At 38.7% G+C, this 18422-nt stretch overlaps 1 protein-coding gene across 3 annotated transcripts; it reads right to left on the bottom strand.

The window, feature by feature from the left end:
* Positions 1-956: 956 nt before the first annotated feature.
* On the bottom strand, positions 957-9822 carry LOC127860718 (demethylmenaquinone methyltransferase-like). 3 transcript variants are annotated; one of them, XM_052398986.1, is made up of 6 exons: positions 9737-9822; positions 5906-6114; positions 5623-5754; positions 4431-4566; positions 3211-3303; positions 957-1577 (listed from the first exon to the last, which is right to left on the bottom strand). In XM_052398986.1, exons 2-6 carry the CDS (start codon positions 6059-6061, stop codon positions 1393-1395), a joined length of 702 nt encoding a protein of 233 aa, XP_052254946.1. In that variant the 5' UTR covers positions 6062-6114; positions 9737-9822; the 3' UTR covers positions 957-1392. The 3 variants fall into 3 exon arrangements, with proteins under 3 accessions (XP_052254946.1, XP_052254945.1, XP_052254947.1); XM_052398985.1 differs by having other exon boundaries at positions 9652-9815; XM_052398987.1 differs by lacking the exon at positions 3211-3303 and having other exon boundaries at positions 9652-9815.
* Positions 9823-18422: the final 8600 nt, after the last annotated feature.

Here is an 18422-nt window from a genome sequence, read left to right as displayed (position 1 = left end):
CTGTAACGGGGCAACGATGAGGTACACATGCAGTCACAGCAATTGTGATACATCGACTTTCTCCGGAAACTCCGCAATATATGCAATAAATCGTTCGATGATCCGGAGTCAATCGTGATACAACGGCTATCTCCGGAAACTCCGCAATATATGCAATAAATCGTTCGCTAAGCGGAGTCAATCGCGATACATCGGCTATTTCCGGAGTCCTCTGCTGATCCAGAGTGATCCGGAGTGGCAGTCACATCAGGTCAAATCAGATACCGATAGGTGAAGGCACCCTAATCCTGAAATGTTAAGTCGACAACTTTCGCAAAAAAAGAATCGTAATCTATCCTGTATAGTCTGTAACTATGGAGGCTATTCGTTGCCAAAAATCCATTCATGCTGATCTGTGTTAAACATATTGTTTCCGGATGATATACGTACTCGTTTCTTCTTTTATAAACTCATAAGGTGTATCTTGAAAACGAGGTTTGTTGATGTAACAATTTTGCGCGATATTTGCTCGAGATAGTGTCGAGTGTCATATCGCATGTCGCGCGTCGTATCATGCGACGCTCAAATGTCGAGTGTCGCGCTTGAAGGTCGACATAATTGAAGTCGACATGCGACAATTGAAGTCAACATGCGAAGCGACACGAGACATTCATCGCGACGCACGATATGACAGTCGACAATTCAGTCGACAGTCAAGATTGTCAGCAATCTTTTTTTTCTTAAACCTAGCGTGATATGCGACCCTCAAATATTGATTGTCGCATGTCGACTTCAAATGTCGAGTGTCATATCGTGCATCGCTTGTATGTCTAGCATCGACCTCGAAGGTCGACACGCGAAAATCAACTTGACCCTTTCCGTCGTTTTGTCAGCACGCATAAAACTTTACGAATTCAATGGTCGAAATTCCTAGTACTTGATTTCGTTACAAGACCATGCTATGGAAAACAAACGCAAAGTTGCTACGTTTTATTGTTGTACTGTGATTTCCAACTTATTCGATAACGAATCTGTGAAAAACGTATTAACCCATTTATGCCTAGCGTCTAGAAAAAAGGCCCTGGCAAAGAGCGTAGACTCAGATGAGACGCCTCATGATGCGGCGTCTCATCAGGGTCTGCGCTGTTTGCTTAAAGGAATTTCTGTAAGAAATATTCTAAATATAAAAATAAATATACCAGATAGCCCTTATTTTAGAAATAAATTGATCCAATTTTGAAGCAAAGGATAGTCTACTTGGCATAAATGGGTTAATTATTTCGGTATACTTTCGAACGAACGTTTATACACCATTAAATAGTCCCTAAATATGAGCGTCTTCGTATTTACAAGGTACGGGAACCGCGAATTCACCCCATGAAACAGTAATTATATCGTTCCTGACATGCACTCTTAGCACACTTGGTACTTCCACAGAATTCCTTCTTTATCCAAGAAAAATCCAGGAAATATTTTCCGCTCCAGTTTCTGCCATTTTCCCTCGACTTCAAGACGGTCCATAAGAGGTTCGAGACGGTCTCTGTACTCCTCCACAGTCTCTAGGTGCTGGGCTCGAGTTACGATGACAATGCGACCACCTGAAAAACAAAAAGAGACCGTTCGCTTTCTGGACAACTCTAAATTTTAATTGTATTCAAAAGAAAACTTACAAGTTAAAGTTTCAATATGAAAGTCTATGTATAATTTCCGTTTTCAAAATAATAAAATATTTCTCCATTCAGCAATATTTATTTGCTTGAAAAGATGTAATGTAAAAAAGACCTCAGCACGAACAAAGTGATTTAAGTAGGATATTGTTTAGTTAAATACATTTACATAAGTTTTTGCTAAGATGTTTTCATGCATTCAGGTCCCACGTATGAAAATGTCTATACTGCAAATGATATTGTTTTAGAAATGTTTAAGTATTCAAATCGTTAGAACCATTATAAATATGTTTAAAACAAATTATTTTTAATTTCTGCATAAATCTTAAAACTATCAAACAGTACATAAGAGGAGCAATTAACGGAATACCGTTAGGGCCATCGTGGTTACACATTAAAATCCAGAGGGCGACAATGCGATAGTGCGATAATACGATGGCGACAACGCGATAGTACGATGGCGACAATGCGACAACGCGATAGTACGATGGCGACAATGCGATAGTACGATGGCGACAGTTCGATAATACGATGGCGACAGTGCGATAGTACGATGGCGACAATGCGATAGTGTGATAATACGATGGCGACAGTGCGATAGTACGCTGGCGACAATGCGATAGTGCGATAATACAACGGCGACAGTGCGATAGTACGATGGCGACAATGCGATAATACGATGACGACAGTACGACAAAGCGATAATACGATGGCGACAATGCGATAGTACGATTGTGTCAATGGGATGATACGATGGCGACAGTACGATATGACTATCGCATTGTCGCCATCGTATTATCGCGTTGTTGCATTGTCGCCATCGTACTATCGCGTTGTCGCACTATCGCCATTGTACTATCGCATCGTCGCCATCGTACTATCGGAGTGTCGCCATCGTACTAGCGCGTTGTCGCCATCGTACTATTGCACTATCGCATTGTCGCCCTCAGGATTTTAATGTGTAACCACGATGGCCCTAACGGTATTCCGTAGTAATTGCGATGATTTCCATCAGACTGCAAAAACGATGATATGCGATGAACTGGCGAACATTTTTAAAACTTGACTGGCAGGACTTTTGCCGCAGTATTTGACCCGCCTGAACCTGATGGGATAATCACGTGATAGCCAAGATGGCGACGTCCATGCTGGGCAGGTATTTTTCGCCGTTTGATACCCTTTATAGCTTGTATTATTTTTTTTAATTCCGCTAACTTTACAGCCATATCAACAAGAAAGATACTAGTGTTTATTTCGTATTACTGGTAATATTCGCTCTATATCTCGACTTTACTCGCTGCGAAATTTCATAGCGGGATGACCTAATTACAGCTCCGTTAAGAAAAATTCGCGGGGATTAAGTCGAAATATAAAGCGAATTTAAATACGAAATAAACGCTAATCACCTTTTTACTGATATGGCTGGAAAGTGAGCTTCATTTAACAATGAAACAAAAGTAATAAAGCGTATAAAACGGCGAAAAATAACTGTCTCGACATGGAATTCGCCATCTTGACGATCACGTGATTAGCCCCTCTTGGACTGTTTTCATCTTAGAAATACCTGGTTTGACAACTCGTACCATCTCGTACAGAGCACAGCACGGGATATGTCCCTCGCCAAGCCCTGCACTGACTGTCAGCACATCGTACGTGTCTGAAACAGTAACCAACGTCGCGTAATGGATATGCTATCCGCCTATTGGGTGGTGCGGTGGTCGAGTGGTAACACTCTGGTCTACCATTCCAGAGGTCCCCGGTTCCATTCCCGGCCGGGGCACTGGAAATTTCAGAAATGCTTCAAGTGTTTCCCACCCATCTAGAGATGTACTGGAATGAAACCCAGGTAATTCCTGCGTGTATCGGTGCTATACACTGAGTACGTAAACAAACCATAGGATCTATTCGCATAAAGCTAGGGTATCGCACCCGGATTCCTTGTATCCCACTACTGTCTCTTCTGCTTGTTGTCTCTTCAGCAAAAACCAAAGGACCCCATTGGAAATAAGTGCATGCACTTTCATGGGTTATCCTTGACTGCAAGGTCAAAAGAAATACATACATACATATCGACTGGGAGGTCAAGGGCTCGATCCCCAATGTGGGAGCTTTCTTGAGATCCCCCACACAGACACCAGTACTGATTTTAGTCCCAGATAACGGACTCGAGAGCGTTTCAAATAAGCCTTAGGATTTCTATGCAATCGAGCTTAAATAAATAGGTTTAAACTAAAGTGTAACCGAAGCAAAGGTGGAAGCAAAGGTGAAAAGAAAATTACCCACATCGAGATTATCTACAACCATTGTAGCATTAAAAACAAAATTACTGACAACAGCATTATCTACAAGAATTATTGTCATACATGTACTAAAGCGTCTAGAGTTAGGGTATGGTTAGCATTGTCTAGAACGATAATTCTAATACTAAAGCGTCTTGCAATACTTTCAAAATTCACAAGATCTTCAATTTGACCAAAAGTACTTCTCTGAACAAAGAATCATTTAGATCTGCAGCGTGTTTACATAATCTTGTTTTTCATCAAATCTTTATTAAATTAAAAATAATGTTTGCATTTTTAATTTTAGATCGTATCAATTGGAATAATAAATATTGTTGATGGAATTTTGATCATATTAACAATAAAATAATAATAATCGTGAACGCTTAATAATGATATGATATTGATGATGAAAACGATTATTACAACAACGACGGTGATTATAATTGTGGTGATGTTTGAAACGATGATGATATACGAGTTAGAAACAACAAAACAATCGTACCGTCGTTAATGTCGAGCCTCTTATCCGTGATAAAGTCGCATATGTAGCGATCATATAAGTTCTTGGCCCGAGCCTTCGCCAGCATTCCCTCCGAGGGGTCAAGGCCGTCGATGTGTTGGAAACCATGGGAACGAAGCTATGAAAACATCATATGACCGGTGTGTTGGAAAGTGTGGGAACGAAGCTATGAAAACATCATATGACCGATGTGTTGGAAACCATGGGAACGAAGCTATGAAAACATCATATGACCGATGTGTTGGAAACCGTGGGAACGAAGATACGAAAACGTTATATGACCGTGAAATGCGTTCAGGGCGGTTACAATGCACCATAAGGAAAATAAATATCCAAACATTTACGAGCAAGCGCGAGATTGGCTTCGGGCAGCGTCGAGCTTCCGACTCTGTGCGCATCCAACCTCGCGTTCGCTCGAAATGTTCGGATATAGTCGCCGGATATTTACATTGAATATATTGTCACACACAAAATATAACCGAGGATTTTGTATCTCGTTAAATCTATTTTAACAGACCACATCCAACGTTGCAATGTTGGCTATTGCTAAAAGGTACACTGATTTTTTAAGTGTTAACTTTGTCTTTCGAAATATATACGAAATATTTTGAGTGTTTATGGGGCTTTAATGTGAAAATTACAAATAAGTTTTGTTGAGTTTTGCGTACAAAATGTTGTTACAATAACAGTATTCTTATTAGTTTAACCCATTTATGCCTAGTGGACTCTCCCATCCTACTAAATTGGATCAATTTATTTCCAACATAAGGGATGTCTAGTATATTTATTTCTATATTAATAATATTTATTACAGAAATTCCTTAAAGCAAACAGCGCAGACCCTGATGAGATCATGCGGCGTCTCCTCTGGGTCTACGCTGTTTGCCAAGGCCTTTTTTCTAGACGCTAGGCATAAATGGGTTAAACAAGTTTGGTGTTAAAACTAAGAAGGCCCATAATTATCTTATTAAAATTTAGAGAAGTTCAGATATTTCCTAAACCTTTGTCATATGAGGAATGTTGTTTACGACATTTAATATATAATGTATATAAATACTTAAGAGACTTAAGAGTACCTGGGGTACATGTAAGTAGTACCGAGCCGACAATGACCAATCGAGCATTACTTACCATTAAACACGTAATTCACGCGTTTATTAAGCCTCATGCGTACCCAAAGAGAGCACAAGCCGGTGCCGGCAGCGACGTCAAACACACGCACCGACGCTTTTTCCTCCGCCGTCATTCCGTCGGCGGCCGCTGCTGCTGTCACAATTGGCGCATTGTAAACGTCTTCTGGTAGCTCCTGTAAGATGCGGACGTCAACCACATTGACATTAACTTAGCTTTACTAGTATACATTTATGAAAGAATTTACATCTGAATTTTTATGATTTTATAAGAATAAATTGCCGATTGTTGCATTTTTATGTGACATTTTATCCTTATCCAGTTACTTTCTCATACTGCAGGTCGTCTGCCCATTTGCTATAGAACTGCGCCACCTCTTCCTGTGATATTCCCTTGTGCATCACTGTCGCGATCTGCTTATACACGTGACTGTGTTCCGGCTTCTCGAAACGATCCCATTCTTTCTGCGAGAGGTCGGCCATCTTGGATTTTTATATTTCTGACCTTCTGACCTTTGGCCTGATTTTTGATTTCACTGAAAAGATTACAATTTATTTTTCGAGAGGACGGTCATCTTGTTTCTTTTACCTTATCGTCTTACCTTCTGAACTTTGACCTATTATTTGAAGTAACCGAACGTAAAATTCCATTCATTTTTTGAGCAGTCGGTTCATTTTGGTATTAAAATGTCTGACCTCCGAACATTTTACCAGATTTACAAGGTCAACGAAATGAAACTTGACTTATTATGAGTTCTGAGATCTGATAAGAGATCTGCTTAGATTTTAGTTTTTAGACATATGACCTTTTGGACTTTGGCCGATTTATAGATCACTGAAAGTTAAAAATTGCATTTATTTTCTTAGAGGTCGGCCATGTTGGTTTTAAAATGTCCAGCCTTCTGATCTCTAGCATGTTTGCCGAGGTCACTGCAAAGAAACTTGCATTTATTCTGCAAGAGGGCGGCCATCTTGGCATTAAGTTGTCTGACCGTTGACCTGATATTGATAAATATCATTTCAATAATATCGTTTCTTATCCTACTCCTTCTTCTCCCCCTCATCATCATCCACATAATCACCCCCCCCCCCCCCCTACCGCAACTTCGTCCTCAGCGACATCAACATAGAAACATTCAGAGAAACGTCAACTTTAATCTTGTGAAATTGCGAAATACCAGCACTCGCTTAAACGTAGCATAGCATTGTACGCCCAGGGGGGGGGGGGGGGGGGGGGGAGGGATCTGTAACCATGCTGGGATAGTATAATATATTGTTTTGACTAAAAAAGCAAAAAATCAGAATCAAAAATAATAATAGTTACTATTTTGATTTTAGAAATTCTTGGTCAATATACACTTTAAATATTATAAAATCCCAACATCGTTCCAGCCCCTGTGATTGGACCAAAGTTATTTAAAACACGCTCCAGATAGGTTTCAATCGGTTTGCCGCAGTTTAGTTTATGGTATCCTTTTCAGTAGCAGTAATAAAGGGTATAAAACGGCGAAAAAACTCGGCATTGGTGTCGTCATTTTGTTTGTCACGTAATTACCCAACCTCCGCGCAGAGATTTGACGGGAACCAGCAAATTCCTGGTACAATAATTTTACCGTTGTTACTTTGACTTATTTTTTAATTTAGGTAATTAATTTTTTGACGAACCTAAACTTATACAATATGTTCAACAGGTAAAATAAAAGTATACTACTTTTCATAATACTTTAACCAATAAAATAAAATCCTACCAAATCTGGTAGGATTTTCTTGTGATGGCAGAGATTGTATGTGAGAGCAAAGAACCACAACTCTGCGTGGAGATGGTAATTACCTCATCCGAGTACCACTGGTAAAATAGGTCGTGTAAATATGTATTCCCCACGCAGAGCTCTCACATGCAATCCCTGCCATCACAAGAAAATCCTACCAGAGAATTATTTTATGAAAAGTAGTATCATTTTCTTTGATATTTTGAAAATAGTTTATAAGTTTAGATACATAATAAAAAAATACCTTAATTAAAAAAGAGTTGGAATTACAACGGTAAAATTATTGTACCACGTTGCAAGGCTATCATCGTGTGGTTGGTTATGAAGGCAGAGATTTGATGCAGCTATGCTGGTTCCTGTCAAATCTCTGCGCGGATGTTGGTAAATATTGTCATGGATTTCATTTAACAAAATAATTTGCTGGATCTATGCAATAATTGCACGCGAAACAAACGCTTTACAGGCAGACGCCATAATGGATGCAGCCATAACGTGATTTAGCGAAATTACAAATTGTTACAATTTAATTTAAAAGACAACGATTCGAGCATTAAGAAAAAAATCTAACAATAATCAGCATTAAACACATTATTCGCATACGTTCCTTGACAAAGAAAATCAGGACTTGTTAAATCCGTACCGCTTCTAAAGAACGTATGCCAAGATCTGGGCCAGTGCTTTTCGCTGTTGCATCACACTGTTACAACACTTGCTGGGTAACTTTATCTTAAAACAGGTATCATATATTTTACTGCACGAACGTGAAATAAACTGTACGTGTGTATGAAAACGAGTATGTTGTTGAATTAACTTGTGCAAAACTCCTTACATACTAGACTCGTGAACGTTGGGACAAATTTTGAATTACAGCTGCAGTTTCCAGCTATTTGGTTGTTATTGACATATTTTAAATTTTGGTGTAAGGGGAGGCCGGAGTACCCGAAAGAAACCCCGCATGTCCGGTATGGTGGACACCAACCAAGCTCACATGCGCCCGGGTACAGGGATTGAACCCGGATCGCAGAGGGGAGAAGCGTGTACCAACCACTGCTCAAAACTTTAATGAACAAAACAAAATTCATGTAAAATTATGCGAATAATTCACGAGGGCCATGACAATGCAGTCGGGCTATTCTAATCACAGTACAAAAAAAAATAATATTAATAATATGCCGTGCGGGCGAATATGTGCGTGTGTGAGAGACGTTCGTGTTTATCGTTGTATACTGATCGATAAACAACGATCAATAAAACGGTATAGATTTATTTTGCTCAGATAATTTGTGGTTCTAAGTGTTTCTCGATTGCCAAACAATAATTTGGATAATGTGAGATTCTGAATTTAATTGTTGCATTATCGTTGATACCTTGCTTATCAGCAGCTCAGTTTTGTACTGATAAACACACTATAGAGAACTGCACAAGCTAATCTGGGACGACACTTGATGCCCATGCGTTAAGCCCTATTTTCGCAGAGCGCGACCCAGTTATATCATTCTTGGCTCTAAATATTTTCTTTATTCTTGGGTCTGAGAATGGTTTATTGGATACGGGCCCAGAACTTAAACTCGTGGTTAATTTACCCATAATCAACTATAACTCCAAATTGAAAAACTCAATCTTGCTTTGCACATTTGTTTGACATCTTTCCTGTTTGCCCAAACGGGAAACATCTTTCCTATAATTGATATTGAAATCGAATTCCCAAACAATACGGCTGTGTCTTGTAAAGTGTCAAATCGAAACCTGTAGAAAGGATATTCGGATCATTTTCAGTTACGGTGCAAACGGGTTTTGTCGCCGACGAAAGGGTGAATTAGTTATACAGGTACTTTCATACACTTTTAGAATATTAATAAAAAAAGTGGAATTATATGCGAATATACGATTAGAAGTAAATATGGTAATACAAATACACGATGAAGTTATTTATTTGTTTGTTTGTTTGATCGTTTTTTGGTTGAATGATTAGTTCGTTCGTACGTTTATTTATATACAATTTATTTATTTATCTTTTTATTTATCTATTAATTAATTATGTAATAATTATATATTTAATCGCAAATTACAGTCATTTCGTTTATATATTTTAGGCATTCAATATATTTGTTTCATTTCACATTACCAAAAAAATAATTACAATAATGCATCAGTCATTAAATGTCACCATATGTTAGGTTAGGTCGAGTAACTTAATTTGCATGCGTCAGTATCAAAACAAAAACGATGCAAACAATATGCATTGTAAAATAACAAGCATATTAATTGGTTGTTAAAGGCCAATCGATGGTCGTTAACACGTACCTTAATTCATGAATAATCCGAGAGGAAGTGAGAGATGCACCCGAACATATATTTTAAAATGAATTAATGCAAAGTTTTATATTACCTTGAACTGTACTGTAACGGTGTTAACTCGTATAAAACATGTAACGGGTTTCATAGGTAAGTTTTCGCAACAGTTACCTGATAACAGATAACTGGTATCTCTCAACGATATACACACACAAGATAATATAGGAGCCATGTCATGCGAAAACGGGTCTTATGTAAAATACGACCAACGTAATTCATTAGCGCAGTCAGATCAGGAGCTACCCACTATAAAGTCACGTAAGTTTCGTGGTCTCATTAGCGATCATGGTGGCTCCAGATCGCACCGGCTGGAATGGGTATACGCTGGTCACACACGCTGGTATAGATATACGCTGGTCGCACAGGCTGGTATGGGTATACGCTGGTCACACACGCTGGTATAGATATACTCTGGTCGCACAGGCTTGTATGGCTATACGCTGGTCGCATAGGCTGGTATAGATATACGCTGGTCGCACAGGCTAGTATAGATATACGCTGGTCACACACGCTGGTATAGATATACGCTGGTCGCACAGGCTGGTATGGGTATACGCTGGTCACACACGCTGGTATAGATATACTCTGGTCGCACAGCCTGGTATAGATAAACGCTGGTCGCACAGCCTGGTATAGATATACGCTGGTCGCACAGCCTGGTATAGATATACGCTGGTCGCACAGCCTGGTATAGATATACGCTGGTCGCAGAGCCTGGTATAGATATACGCTGGTCGCACAGGCTGGTATGGGTATACGCTGGTCACACACGCTGGTATAGATATACTCTGGTCGCACAGCCTGGTATAGATAAACGCTGGTCGCACAGCCTGGTATAGATATACGCTGGTCGCACAGGCTAGTATAGATATACGCTGGTCGCACAGGCTGGTATAGATATACGCTGGTTGCACAGGCTGGTATGGATATACGCTGGTCGCACTGGCTGGTATAGATATACGCTGGTCGCACAGCCTGGTATAGATATACGCTGGTCGCACAGCCTGGTATAGATATACGCTGGTCGCACAGCCTGGTATAGATAAACGCTGGTCGCACAGCCTGGTATAGATATACGCTGGTCGCACAGCCTGGTATAGATATACGCTGGTCGCACAGCCTGGTATAGATATACGCTGGTCGCAGAGCCTGGTATAGATATACGCTGGTCGCACAGGCTGGTATGGGTATACGCTGGTCACACACGCTGGTATAGATATACTCTGGTCGCACAGCCTGGTATAGATAAACGCTGGTCGCACAGCCTGGTATAGATATACGCTGGTCGCACAGGCTAGTATAGATATACGCTGGTCGCACAGGCTGGTATAGATATACGCTGGTTGCACAGGCTGGTATGGATATACGCTGGTCGCACTGGCTGGTATAGATATACGCTGGTCGCACAGCCTGGTATAGATATACGCTGGTCGCACAGCCTGGTATAGATATACGCTGGTCGCACAGCCTGGCATAGATATACGCTGGTCGCACAGCCTGGTATAAATATACGCTGGTCGCACAGCCTGGTATAGATATACGCTGGTCGCACAGCCTGGTATAGATATACGCTGGTCGCACAGCCTGGTATAGATATACGCTGGTCGCACAGCCTGGTATAGATATACGCTGGTCGCACAGCCTGGTATAGATATACGCTGGTCGCAGAGCCTGGTATAGATATACGCTGGTCGCACAGCCTGGTATAGATATACGCTGGTCGCACAGGCTGGTATAGATATACGCTGGTCGCATATACAGGGGTCAGGATCAACGGGGTTCACAGTGGTTTACACACAGGCTTAACAGAATATAAAAACACCGTTAACACAAATATTGTTAATACAAATACAAATATATATACATGTATACAAATATATTAATATCACAAATTATTGAAATACATGTGCAAAAATCTGTAGTGCATAGAAGATAGTTGGTGCCGATATTTTAAGATTCATAGTACATCCTTGAATACGACTGGAACTCGGTGCCCAAATTTTACGTTGCGTGCAGCATAACAGTGCACATGAATGGTGCACACATCGAATTTATTGCCAAGTACAAAGGCTGATTAAATAAATTAAGTCTTATGTATTTTACATTGCCATAAGCAGCATTAAAAACTGTCTTGAATGCACTAGTAGAAATTCGTAAGATTTAAAAAATATATAGATATGAAAAAGCTCCATTTCCGGTGTTTTTACATCCGTGAACGTATAATTGCAAACCCCACAAAGTCACGTGAATTTTCACCATGATATGGCATAAGACCCATGTCCGCATGACACAGTTTGTATTTAATAAGACATTGCTATATCAGTTAAACACTACTGGTACCGGTAACTGAGTAACTATAAATATGATAAATGTACCTAAAGCATAATATTTAAAAAATATATAAGTAACTTTAAGTGGTTTCTCATACGACAAGGGCATTGTTTACTTTTATAAAAAAACAAACTTTGAGCCGTTTGGGAACACATTAAATTAACGTTTCGAAATATTGTAAAATAGAAACGATAACAGCTTTAATTCCTGCTTCTTTGTCCGTTCTCAATGATAAACCACATGCAAATGCAATAACATGGTCGTCCTCCTATTTAACTCACCTTTTGCCTACGGATTGAATGAATATTTTACAAAACAGCATTCGTACATTTGCGTTGAGGTTGCAATCTCCATGCAGAGTTGTCGTTCCTTGCTCTCACGTACCATCGTAATCACAAGAAAATCCTACCAAATTTTATAGGATTTGTTTAAAGTACATTTTTGTATTATATTATGAAAGTTATATCATTTTCTTTTATATTTTGAAAATAATGTTTATGTTAAGGTTCATAATTAAAAAATAAAATACCTAAATTTAAAAAAGTAAAATTAACAACGGTACAATAATTGTACCACGTGGCTTGGCTATCATCTCGTGGTCGGTTATAAAGGCAGGAATTTGATCCAGCTATGCTGGTTCCAGTCAAATCTCTGCGCGAAGGTAGCTGCAGTATAACTTACATTATGGCTCCCGATTGAATGAATATTTTACAAAACAGCATTCGTACATTTGTGTTGAGGGTTGAAGGTCTTGTCGATGACCATCTATAAATGATAGATAGATGGATGCATATATAGTGGTGACTAAAGTAATGATTGAATGAACGAATGAATGAATGAATGAATGAATGAATGAATGAACAAACGAAGGAATGAATAAACAAACGAACACATTAATTAATAAATATATTAATTAATTAATTAAAAAAAGAATGATCAAACGAACGAACGTATGAATGAAAAAAAAGAACGAACGATCGAACGAACGAAATAACGAATGAACGATAAAGACAAAGATTTGGAGAAATTCTTTCTTTTATCCAATCAAATCTTCAGCATTATTCATTCGGTTCTACTGGGGGGGGGGGGGGATTTATACATTTATTCAACATTTTTTGGCTTAAGGTGAAGTTTAATACTCAATAAAAGTCAAAACCTGGGACAGTTAGCTTCGCCTAAATTCCGACGAAACTTAAGGATGGGGACAAGGGCAAACCTTTACCCAATCCGTAGAAAGTATAACTAGGGTGGGTCCTTTAGTGTTTGCCTTGAAGTCGCTGACTTTGTCAGACGTCGATATTTTTACCGCATCTTTTCCGACCGGGAGTCGAATTCCCGGCATTCCATAGTAAATTCCACGAAACACATTAGAGACGAGACTAATCCCGTCTAGTACACTCAAGGCTGCTAAGACATTTATGATCCCGACGCTAAATGGACGCAGCAGATACTAAACATCACACAAATGACAGGTTAACGGTGGGGGAGGATAATTATGACAGCAGAAATTCCAGGAGTTTTAAAAATGCGTCACAAGTTCCATACACGTATTATGGAAAAATATAACAACCGGTACATGTTTTGTGGAATACGATATTGTCCTGATAGTTGTTCTATTCAAATATTCCTTATAAAAACACGAAATGTATATGACTGATTTTTTTTTAAATATTTTAAACCGGTTAACAAAACCTGTAGTTTCACAAAATTGAAGTCATTGAATCGTTAAAAAAATACAAATTGACAAATTAAGTCATGTTTTACAATATGACGTTTTTTTTTCTTTCCAGGCACAATAAAATAGGACGAACTACATTCCTTGTTTTATGAAGAAGATTGAAAAAGAAAACATAAACAGGATATCAACAATGCCAACTATTAAACTAAACATTTACCCAAAAACTTGACGTCATGACAATGTAAACAATTTAATGAAACCGTGATATAAAAAGTGGAAGGAACCTATGACGGTCGTTTCGACGCAACCTAAACAACGCCATAGCAACATTTTCTATGGAAACGTCAAATGTGCTTGCGTATATACCCACTAAAATGGAAACTACGGAGAACTGGAATAACAGTGACGCAAATATCACAAACGAGAACGCTTCGGAGTACATCTATTACTACTCGAACAGACACAGCGATTACGTCGAATACGACATAGCGGCTGCTATAAATAGATACTATCTATACGTCATTTGCGGAATCGGAATTCCCGGAAACGTCGCTTGCTTCGTGACGTCATCAAACATGAAACCGTTCAGATCCTCGGATCTCTACATGGCAGCGCTGGCGGTTGCGGATTTGACATCGTTATTGATCAAATTTTCGTATGTGCGGATCACTGCCACGAATTCGCGCCTCGGCGACGTAGGTTGTCAATGGTTCTATGCGTTAGGAAGTACCTCGGTTATGTACGCTAACTGGATAGTGGTAGCGTTAACGCTTGAACGCTTCATCGCCGTCACGTTGCCACTGAAAGTCAAACAACTGTGCCAGAAACGCAGTAGTATTTGCGTACTGGCAGTTTTGTTCATTGTCGTTTTCTTGGCAAATATTCAGTTTCTGTTCACGTTCGAAGAAATGAGTGACGTCTTCCTAACGTGGACGTGTGCGTCAAAGCAGGACTTTCGTACGTTCCATACGTTTACGTGGTACTGGATTGACGGAGCACTATATGCGTTCCTTCCGACGTTGTTTATCCTAGTATTTAACGGATTAATAATTTTCAAAATCCGAAAGTCGACTTTAGAGAAACGTCATCTTTCTGCCGAACAACGTCATTCCACAGAGACTTCAAATTATCAACGTCAGATTACGGTGATGCTGCTATCCGTGTCCGTAGCCTTCGTGGTCTTAACTTTACCCAACTGCACGTTTTTCATCGTAAAAGCCTATTGGTCGTGGATGGAAAGCGCTCATGGTGTCGCGAAATATTATTTAGTCATGCAAATCGTGTTTGTGCTTTCGGATTTAAGCCATGCGCTGAATTTTTACCTGTATTGCATCAGCGGGCGAAAATTTCGCCAGAAATTTCTTAAGCTGGTACAAAAATGCTTCCACAGGAATCGCACCTCAAATCGGATATCATTTAAGCGTGACGTCAGCAAAATTCGTGACATTTCCGGTTTAAATGACGTCACAGGCAGGACCAGAACTTCTAGTGTACAAGTGTCGCCTGAATCCACGCCTGTAAAAGGACGCCTTTGACAATATTAGAGAAACAATATCAGGGTGCATGATCATCGGGGCTCACAAGGGTTTACACACGAGCGAAACAAAATTTAAACACACCGTTCAGAACTTTATGTTTGCTAATATCTCAAGTTATTGAAATAAATTTGCAAGAATCTGTAGTGCATAAAAACAGTTTTTCTTGCAGTTTGTGTCGACATCTTAAGATGTAAGAATAAATCCCTGAATACGTCTGAAATCAGTGCCACAATTCCACGTTGCGTGCAGCTTAACAATGTACTTAAATGCTGTACACATCGATTTTTTTGGCCAAGAACACATGCGTATTTAAGTAATTCTGATGTATTTCAAATTGCCATAAGCAGCATAAAAACAGTCTTTTATGCACTAGATGAAATTCTTAAGAATAAAATGTTGTAAAACGTTATTTGAAAAAAGCTCCATGATGTTTTCATCTATTAACGTTGAATTGTAAAGTCCAAAAAGTCACGTGATCCTGCGCCCTGATATTGAAGTCTAGAAAAACAAGACTGTAATTATCGGACAGCTGACGATTCCGCGATCGTTTCTCATATTTTGCAAAATTAATGACAAACTTCAATACATGCCAAAATCTGTGAAAATGTCCCTTTAACATACATCAATGAGAGTGGAAGTTGAATGATATTTGAATTCCGCACTTATCGCAATTGGACATCACTTGTTGTGTGAATAAAATAATTTGATTTATAGTATCATTTTAACTTTGTATTTGATGTTCAAAACAGCAGTGCTATGTTTGTGATTTTCGATGAACGTAAATGAATAATTTACGAGAAGTTGGAAATGTGATCAAACAATTCGATGTCAAACCCTGATTTGTTTTAAAGAATTTTTTTTAAATATGAACTATTAGAATAGGATACACGTTCAGCCTCGTTCTGAAATTCTGAGAGTCACGTGACTTCGCCCTCTTATCAATTTTGGCTGATTGTGAAAAGGGTCTATTCAATTGTATCGTAGGACACGTTAGCCGTACATATCTGCCCTCCCGGACATGCGCCACCCCGGTAACCAGGGTGCAGTATCACGTGACTGTGTTGGGTTCTCAACCCTGGTAACCAGGGTGCAGTATCACGTGACTGTGTTGGGTTCTCAACCCCGGTAACTGACCCTTTCGTCATTCAGAAATTACTCGGATTATGTTTTCACAGGTTGATAAGCGATACAAATAGTTAGAAAAAACAAATTAAGCTTTACACTTGCCCCTATAGTTATCGGGACTGTATTTTAGAAATATTTAAATATTATTTAAGACCAACTGTCAATGAGGAGTAATATTTAATATTTTGAACAAGTATTTCTAATTATCATGGCCTTAATCAGATGTCTTAGCCATTGAAGCTCGATTGGACATTGTCGGCTCGTGTACTACTTAAATGCACCTCGGGTACTCTTACGTTTACTTCAATATACCCCGGGTACGGTAAATATAGTAACACGTACCCGGGAATTATAACGCTAAATTGGTCGGTGTCTGCTTTTTTCCAAATTAATTATGGTCATATTTATGTCAATATTTTGTAAAATAACCTCTATATATTCGAAACTCATACTACAACAAGAATGTTGAGGCAGGATTTCTGTTTCGTATTCTGTAGTGCGTTTTACGACATCGGATTTATGGCGGGAATAAAAATCGGATACAGTCTAAATTGGCCCTGTAAGTGTTAGTATATTTTCCTTACCCGTATACTTAAAGAGTACCCGGTGTACATTTAAGAAGTACCCGAGCCGACAGTGACCAATCGAGCGCCAGTGTAGGGTCGATTTCCAAGGTGGTAATTATTTTCGGATGGGCAAACGTCCGAGACGGCATTTGCTAGCCTGACGGTGACTTTACAATTTGAAGGAATGACATATATCTTCTTCACCTCGATGGAACGACATTATATTCATTTTTTGTGTGTGATTTATAGCGAAATATGTGATTACAAAACTTTCAATCATTTCACTGTTTTAGGAAAATATAAGTGATTAAAAAACTTTTATTAATTTCACTGTTTTTTCAGCATTAAATAAAAAACAAGGGACAACATTGTCACAAAACCAGGTTTTCAATTTGAAAAAAAAAGTCTGATAAAGGGAGACAATTCAAAATGTGCATTGTTACTGATTGTTCCTAGTTACCCCCCTTGTGTCAAATTCAATCTATTTTAAGTCGTGGCGACCTTGACCTTGGAGATATCGACGTAATTCTTTCGCATGACACACCGAACAAATGTGCAAAATGATTTTAAAATCTGACAATGAACGACATAGTTATTGCCCGGAAAAGTTTGTTCCGCACGCCCGCCCACCGACATTCGCCAATCTAATAACCAGTTTTTTCCTTCGGAAAACCTGGTTAAAAATTAACTTGGTTATGGGAGATTATTGCATTTCAACCACTTTAGATCATAGATTTTTTAAATTTTCATTCGCGAAAACATTATTTTCTCATTCTCATAATTAATGTTTCACTTTAACCTGGCGTAAACTCGTGTTGTTTGAAAAGAAACAACAACATAACGACAAGTTTATGGGCTGATAAATAATGGGATACTTATTAATGTATTATATGTCATGTTGTTAACCCCCATGCATTTACGTGCAACAGGGGTGGTATACTAAATCTCAGTTTCAACAGCATCGGAACTCCAAAATCGTCGTGTATTGACAGGTGAACAAACAAAATATAAAATAATTTCTTAAACAACAAACATAACAACAGGTTGTGAAAATTTTTCATTTGTTTATTGCTTTATATATAATATAATGGATTAGAAATTGGAATGGTTCTTTACGTTATACTGTATGACAACATGATATATACAATGTACATGTACATCACTAAGTGATTCACGTTCTTATATCATTATTTGTATAAAAGTCACAGAATTGGCACACATTTACTTTACAAAGGTGTTTCGTTGAAGGTTTATTTTGGAAAAGAATATACTTTCTTGATCGTAAAAAATGAACACAAATATATCCTATAAAAAAAGCCATCACCCTCAAACTGTTAAACTGTCAATTTAAATAACGTCCTGCGATGACAGTTCTTTTAACAAAAAGTTAACCCTGTATACTTGGTAATTCATTCATGAATTGAACAAGTCATTCAGTGGTGTTTAAAATGATAGATATGTATAAACATACATAGCTTACAA

The sequence above is a fragment of the Dreissena polymorpha genome, chromosome 15 (genome assembly GCF_020536995.1).
Source record: "Dreissena polymorpha isolate Duluth1 chromosome 15, UMN_Dpol_1.0, whole genome shotgun sequence".
NCBI classification, from domain to species: Eukaryota; Metazoa; Mollusca; class Bivalvia; order Myida; family Dreissenidae; genus Dreissena; species Dreissena polymorpha.
This window is presented reverse-complemented; position numbering and strand designations above follow the sequence as displayed.

Coding starts and splice junctions, on each gene's coding strand:
- LOC127860718 (XM_052398986.1), bottom strand. CDS start 6,061: ATGGCCGACCTCTCGCAGAAAGAATGGGATCGTTTCGAGAAGCCGGAA. Junction 5,755..5,905: donor ACGACCTGCAGTATGAGAAA/GTAACTGGATAA, acceptor CGCATCTTACAG/GAGCTACCAGAAGACGTTTA. Junction 4,567..5,622: donor CCGGCTTGTGCTCTCTTTGG/GTACGCATGAGG, acceptor ATGTTTTCATAG/CTTCGTTCCCATGGTTTCCA.